Source organism: Oncorhynchus keta, chromosome 10 (assembly GCF_023373465.1).
Source record: "Oncorhynchus keta strain PuntledgeMale-10-30-2019 chromosome 10, Oket_V2, whole genome shotgun sequence".
Taxonomy (NCBI): domain Eukaryota; kingdom Metazoa; phylum Chordata; class Actinopteri; order Salmoniformes; family Salmonidae; genus Oncorhynchus; species Oncorhynchus keta.
Window position 1 is genome coordinate 20,813,114 of NC_068430.1, and position 7,764 is coordinate 20,820,877.

The 7,764-nt window shown below is 39.7% G+C and overlaps 1 protein-coding gene across 1 annotated transcript; it reads left to right on the forward strand.

Moving 5' to 3' along the window:
- Positions 1-1,146: 1,146 nt before the first annotated feature.
- LOC118388348 (class E basic helix-loop-helix protein 40-like) lies at positions 1,147-4,925 on the forward strand. The gene is given in 6 exon segments (XM_035777316.2): positions 1,147-1,527; positions 1,664-1,727; positions 1,861-1,968; positions 2,448-2,559; positions 2,800-3,621; positions 3,624-4,925. Coding segments are annotated over 6 exon segments (1,215 nt in total). The 5' UTR covers positions 1,147-1,450; the 3' UTR covers positions 3,656-4,925.
- The last annotated feature ends 2,839 nt before the right edge of the window (positions 4,926-7,764 follow it).

The following is a 7,764-nucleotide window of genomic DNA, read 5'->3' on the forward strand; positions in this document are numbered from 1 at the left end:
CCTAAAATTTAAAACCTACTAAAGATAATACTTAAAAGAGAAATATATGAAATACAATTTTCTCATCATGAAGGTAAAAACACATTCACAAACATTTTTATTTTAAATGGGCAATTTGCATTTGCTACATCCATTTTTGGACGTATACATTAATATACATTACATTTGCATTAATATACTTATACATATGTAGGCCTACCCATTGATTTTTGAAGAATACAACTTATAAATACCTGATGAGCTTAGTTCAACTATGGAATACCCCATCACAACCCAAACGATAAGCTTGTTTTACTCCATGTTTGCAAACAATGTAAATGTAAACAAACACTATATAGCCTCAAAACATGGTTAAAACTGTAATGTTATAATAGATAGTTCTTGCATCAGTTCTTGCATCAATAGCTCTGTCTATGAATTTGAGATTGGTTACATTTCTCCAGCCCCATCTCTCGGTTTTCCCATCTCTCGGTTTTTTACCGAAACAGGGGCGAGTACACGCGTTGTTATTGCTTCTACCGATACCTGCAGCTTTAACCCTCACACTGACACAAGTTGAATATGTGAGGCTACACGCGAAAGAAAAGTTATATGTTCTGTGGATATATTCTGAATTGTAATACAATTAAGCCATAGAAGGGGTAGCTTACCTTCTCTCCCCTATAAACCACTATTCTGCATATGACTATAGAATAACAGGAATGTGATAATGCATTTATTGTATCTTAATTCTGACACTTTCCTGTAATAACTTTATATATGCCATGTCACTATTATGCATATGAATACTGTACATGGAACAGAAGCCGGAATGTAGAACATACAGTAATAACAAACGGTAGTCTATAAGGCTAAGTGTGTAAGGAATTCTGCCCTACTTGCTATATAGTAAACATATACTTGCACGTTCTGCCTAGAGTTGTCTTATGTTCTCGTAGCATAGCTGTAGCATGGTGGTACACGGGACACAGCCCGCTAGAATAAGAGGGAGGGCCATTCTCGTGCAGATCCTCTTTAACTATAGAAATGGGTTGTACTCTAGATGGCTTGAAAGCACCGTCCAACACGTGAGGCTCATGTGACGGAGGTAGATCAGCTCTCCAACGGAGAGACGTGTCTAGTCACAGGGTTTATTTAACACGTAGACCAAACCACCCCTCTATCACACATTTACCCGGGAGTAGAGCATCTGAACTATTGCTGTGCTTGGATCTCAGAGTGACAACATCACATTGACAGTCTCTGCAAAGCAATAGCCTGATGAAATAATATTCTTTATAGAAAAAGTGTTCACTATTGAATAGAATAACATAAGAATAATTTTAGAAATAAGAACAAACTTGTTTCTCTCTCAGATGACAGTATTAGCTGAATATTGAAAGACAACTGAAGCCTAGTTTTAAGATTGAATTGTTTGGATACCAATATTTGGATTTCATAAAGACGCAAAATGGAGAGGATTGCAAGTGCGCAACCTCCTCCTTGTATGGCAAAACACCAGTCGCAGGAGATGGCAGACATGCAAGGGTAAGCCCCCAGAAACAGCTTACAATGTATGCATTACAAAACTGCAAAACAAGATAGTATTCTTATGTAAATTATAATTTTTTAAAAACAATATAAGCATGACTTATCAATACTTTCTATTATTTTTGTCCTATAGAAAAGATTTCCCAAAGTACGTGTGCAAACACCGAAAGGGAATGAAGCGCGTGGAAGACAGTAAGGTATGCTTATCTTCTTTACTTAAAACATTTTGTACATCTCAGGTTTACTTTTGTCGGCAATTTGTTATTTCTTATACCCTATTGAATACATTTTACACATCTACTAACAAATGTACTTTTTTTTCTCCCACAGGAGACATGCAAGTTACCCCACCGATTGATTGAGAAGAAAAGACGTGACAGAATCAATGAATGCATTGCTCAACTGAAGGATTTATTGCCAGAACATCTCAAACTCACAGTGAGTACTAATTTAACGTGTAGCCTACTACTACTGACTGTGTAATAGGAATGCAAAAGCGCCACCTGGTTGTTCATGATTCATTTGTTGTCCAAATCAATGCCTTGATTAGTCTGATTCCTTAAATCCAAAAATGTTGCCTGTTATGACAAAGGCAACATATTATTAATTTTTTTCATAATGTAAATAACTTGTTTATTATTATTATTATTACAACAATAGTATTTCATATTATCCGATTGAAACGTTTGGTTAATTATAATAATTTAATGAACTGCCTATGCATATTGCCTCAAACCCTTTCAAAACAATTTACATAAACAATATGTTGATAAACTATGTCTTAAATGTACTGTGTTGTGTTGGTGTGGTGTGCAGATTGCCTGCCTCCCTACCCTGTGGCAGTTTGTCTTCTGTTCAGCTGCTAAAAGTGTTATATAAGAAAGATCAACATGCTTATCAAGGTCTTCCTGTTTTAGACTCTAGGCCATTTGGAGAAAGCTGTGGTGTTGGAACTCACCCTGAAGCATGTGAAAGCCCTGAGCACTCTCCTGGAACAGCAGCAGCAGAAAATCATTGCATTGCAAATCAGTAAGTTTGATACCTTGAGTTACACTGTTTCATTTTATTATAGGCTACACTCTTTCCTCCTAATCAATAATATTACTTATTATTGACAGGCCATACCATCGAGACGATGCTGCTCAATCAAAACTAAAATTGTATCTTTCCCATTAAAAAAAGAAATAAAACAAGTAACCTGTTTCATTGCCAAAACTGTAGCATTATTAAATATGAACCTAATACCTGATATTACTTTGTTTCTCTCAGGGGATCAGAGCAGTGTTAGCTCAGAGAACAGTGAAGAGATGTTCCACTCTGGCTTCCATGTCTGTGCTAAGGAGGTCCTCCAGTACCTGGCTAACCAGGGGAGCAGCAGAGACCCCCTGACCCCCTCTGAAATGACCAGCCACCTCCACAAAGTAGCATCAGAGGTGCTCCAGGGTCCATTCAGTCCCCGGTCCGAAGAGCCCACCCACAAAGCCATCGATAGCATGGAGAAGCCTGCTGGTCAGATGCCTAAGGGCAAGGAGGGTCACCCCAAGAACTTTGTGTCTGTCATTCAAAGGACATACCCCCACGGACATGGAGAGCAGAGTGGCAATGACACAGACACTGACAGCGGCTATGGAGGGGAACACGAGAAACGGGACCTCAAAGCCCAACGCTCAAGCTACTACAGCAAGGAGGGGGAGCTCAAATATGCTCTGGCTGAGAGGATGGCAGGAGGTGGCGTCAAGCAGGAGGGTGCTGAGCCCCAGGCCAAGAGGTTCAAATCTGACTACTCAGAGGACGAGTCTTCCTCTGGGCAGGTGGTTAGCAGCCATCACAGCTACATGAGCTTCTCCCAACACCAGACCCCCCTCTGCGTGCCCTTCTACCTCATCCCCCAAGCAGCTGCATCGTGGCCCATGATGGAGAAGTGCTGGTTCCCACGGGGCATGCCCATTTTGTACCCGGGCATGAATGTCTCAGCAGCCAGCTTGTCTCCAGAGAAAATACCTCAAAACTTAGTAATGTCTCCCAGGGCAGGTTCCCCGACACTCTACCAAGCACCCATGGACTCACCAGCCCTCCTTCAAGCTTTAAAACAAGCCCCCCCATGAACTTGGAATCCAAAGACTGATACACTTTTGTGTTTGCACCCTGCTCTATGAATGTTTGGGGTTGAACGGATCGCTTGCTGGAAGGCGTCCAGGTTAGCAAGGACAAACACGAGAGCACCAGTTGGTCTCCCTCAGCAACAGCAGCCCACACTCTCCCTTTGAGAGCAAACAACAACTGTCACGCACAAACCTAGTGGCCACAACCCTCCAAACCAGCCCACAGATCAACCTTGGAGCCAGTTAGCACTGAAGCTCTGACGCTATGGAGGATCACAGATGACCTGTTGCAAAGCTCTGAGTCACTGTGAAGAGCTGGTCAACACAAGGACATGACAAAAGTGGTTAAGAGAAGGACTTACTGTGGGGATGGCTTCCCTGCACTTGTGTTGAATGTCAGAGTTAAACCCTGACTGTGATGAGCAGACAGCACAGCCCCCAGCCATTCAGACCTGCCCTTTGCACACACACCGGTCTGTATTGATTGTAAGAATTTAACAAAACCCCTGTAGATGCTGCTTGAGGTTCTATGTGTTTTAGACGTGCGACCGTAGGATCCACATTTTCTGCATCTGTAACTGCTGAAACTGCAACGAACCCGCCTTTGGACCAGAACGCTACCAAATACGTCTCTGGTTTATGTTGTCCAGGGTTGTCACAAAATCCATTGCTCCCTCTTCACCCACCAAGTGTACGCTACATTGCAGCTAAATGGACTCAGGATGGTGTCACCGGACCTGATATGTGTCACTCATGTAAATAGAGGAGTGATGCATTCAGTTATGCATTTTAGTTTTGAGTTTGTAAGTCACTACCATTCGTGCAAGTAGTTCTTGTGAGGTAATGTCTTGTAATTATTTTGTTTATACTACTTGTACATCTTTATTTTTGATACATGACATATAGAGTGTATTTGCATTGTAACTAGAGGGAGGGAATTTTAGATGGGCATTTTGCTGTTTGCCAAGAGAACATGTACATAGCATTGTGCTAAACCTGATTTGCATCATGCTCATTATTAATTTCGGGTCTGGTCAATTTCTGGCCTGATCGTAGTTCATGCCTGATTTTGCTTAAAGCAGACAAATTATGGCAGATGCCTAAATGTATTTGTGTCAATTATTGAGGCTGTGGCAAAGAGAAGAGAATGAATGTAATGCTACAGCAAAATGTTAGTTTTGTATAGGATGAGGTACTTGGGATTTTCAATTTGGGACATAACAGAAGGTTGCTTGTTGTACATATTTTGTCTATAAAGTATTGTTTACATAAAGTTTTTTTCTGTGGAAATAAGAGTTTGGGTCTGAATCTTGGTAGAACACTAGCATGTTGCACAGCAATGTAACCCAACCTTGCTTCTCATCATAACATCACATGCTTACATAACATTAACACTCACATAATCCATAAAGCAGCAGTCAGGGGCAGACTGGGACTAGAAATCGGCTCTGGCATTTCTGACAAACCGGCCTAATTTTTCCTAGAGGCCCCCACAACAGCCCATTTTTTTCCTCGAGGCCCCCATTATTAGATAGATAATTTTCATTTTGTGCAACAACAAAACAATCAAAGTTAGACAGGCCCACTAGGATAGAAATGGACCAGCATATATGGCATTTGCCATTGTAGACCTAAATCAAGAAGACATGAAAAAAAGAAGACTTGGATTTAAGCAGGTTGCTGTAGGTAACTATACATTTACAATATCATGTTCCACACGACACAACTTGATAGGGATTCTATAACAGACTGATAGGATATTATAGTATGACTACCTGACAGTTTTGGAACTAGTGGATTGATTGATATAAACAATTGATTAGTCTTCATCATATTAAGGATAGCCTAGTCAAGCATATATTCAATATTATTTTGAGTGATTGTAAGTTTTATCAGTTAGAGGAAAAGTTCTGTGAAAACGTTTTATATAGGCATATGCCTATTCATCAGAAAATAAGAACTAACCAACATAACCAATATAGGCCTACCTGCTTTAGGCCTATAGCTTTTTTTCCTACAGCATGTGGGCCTATTACTAAAGCAAAAAGATAGCTAGCATAGCCTCCGTCAAATAACGCCAGAGAAACATAATCTTCCAGCACCAAACTGGACAGGATCAGGACAATGTGCATAACAAGTGATATGGAGACATTATAGGCTGCTATACTTGTTGAAGTCGAATTGCAGTTCCCATTGCTAATGCTGGTCAATCTGAATAGTGCAATAGGCTACCAGTTTATCATATCTGTTTACCTGTCCCACCGTTAATGCATTAACTGTATTTTCAGTGCAGTACAGTTGACTGTTAAAGAATAACAATGGAAGACACAGCCAAAATCTCATACTGGCACAAAGCATAGCCTGTCTTCCAGCACCAAACTGAACAAATGTGCATAACAAGTGTGATGGATCTAGCTATATTAATGTATTCTATATATATTTTTTTACATTATAGGCTGCTAAAGGCTACTTGTTGTTGCATAGGCAGCGGGACCTTACAGCACACACAGTTAATTCATTGCAAATGCTGGTTGACATATCATTAATGGCTGCCCCATCATAAAATGACTGACGGGCGCTCTTTTAAACCATTTTTGGAAGCTATAGAAATGCATTTATTAATGTCTACATTTGTTTTTGCCATTTTTTATGCGAGCCAAACATATTTTTTTTAGAATTAAAAACAAACAAAAACAAACAAAATTAATCTAGTCCCTATAAGGGTTTTAAAATAATAGAAGCAAGTTACAAAAATCAAAATAGAAAAAAATTGTGAAAAACAAATGACAAAAAAAACAAATAGTAGAACAGCAACAAAAAAGGTTAATAAGTGGCTATATTAAACTAGTATAGGCCTAGGTGCATATTGCCTAAATAGGTATAGATGTAGGATCTTAGTTTGAGCTCATCTCCTACAGAAAGAAAATAATCTTGCCACAACAGGAATTCTGAATTATTATGTGGATTATAGTTAATGGACATTTTTGTAGCAGTTGATACATTTTCCAGAAAAGGAAAATCAAGTCTGAAATTTCTAAGTGGAAATTGGGAACTTTATAGAAGCCTTTTTAAATCTCAAATACACTACAAGTTATCCTGCAACAGTTGTATAGGACCAAATAAAATAATTGAAAAGTGACAATACAATCTATAATAATTTAAATGCAGAAATGTCAGGACTCATTTTCCTTTATTTTTTTATTTCACCTTTATTTAACCAGGTAGGCCAGTTGAGAACAAGTTCTCATTACCAACTGCGACCTGGCCAAGATAAAGCAAAGCAGTGTGACACAGACAACAACACAGAGTTACACATGGAGTAAACAATAAACATGCCAATAACACAATAAACAAGTCAATGACACAGTAGAAAAAATAAAGTCTATATACAGTGTGTGCAAAAGGCATGAGAAGGTAGGCAATAAATAGGCCATGGGAGCAAATAATTACAATTTAGCAGATTAACAATGGAGTGATAAATGAGCAGATGATTATGTGCAAGTAGAGATACTGGTGTGCAAAAGAGCAGAAAAGTAAATCAAATAAAAACAGTATGGGGATGAGGTAGGTAGATTGGATGGGCTATTTACAGATGGACTATGTACAGCTGCAGCGATCGGTTAGCTGCTCAGATAGTTTATGTTTAAAGTTGGTGAGGGAAATAAAAGTCTCCAACTTCAGCGATCTTTACAATTCGTTCCAGTCACTGGCAGCAGAGACCTGGAAGGAAATGCGTCCAAATTAGGTGTTGGCTTTGGGGATGATCAGTGAGATATACCTGTTGGAATGTGTGCTACGGGTGGGTGTTGTTATCGTGACCAGTGATCTGAGATAAGGCGGAGCTTTACCTAGCATAGACTTATAGATGACCTGGAGACAGTGGGTCTGGCGACGAATATGTAGCGAGGGCCAGCCAACTAGAGCATACAGGTCGCAGTGGTGGGTGGTACAAGGTGATTTGGTAACAAAACGGATGGCACTGTGATAGACTGCATCCAGTTTGCTGAGTAGAGTGTTGGAAGCTATTTTGTAGATGACATCGCCAAAGTTGAGGATTGGTAGGATAGTCAGTTTTACTAGGGTACGTGTGTCAGGGTTTGTGAAGGAGGCTTTGTTGCGAAATAGAAAGATG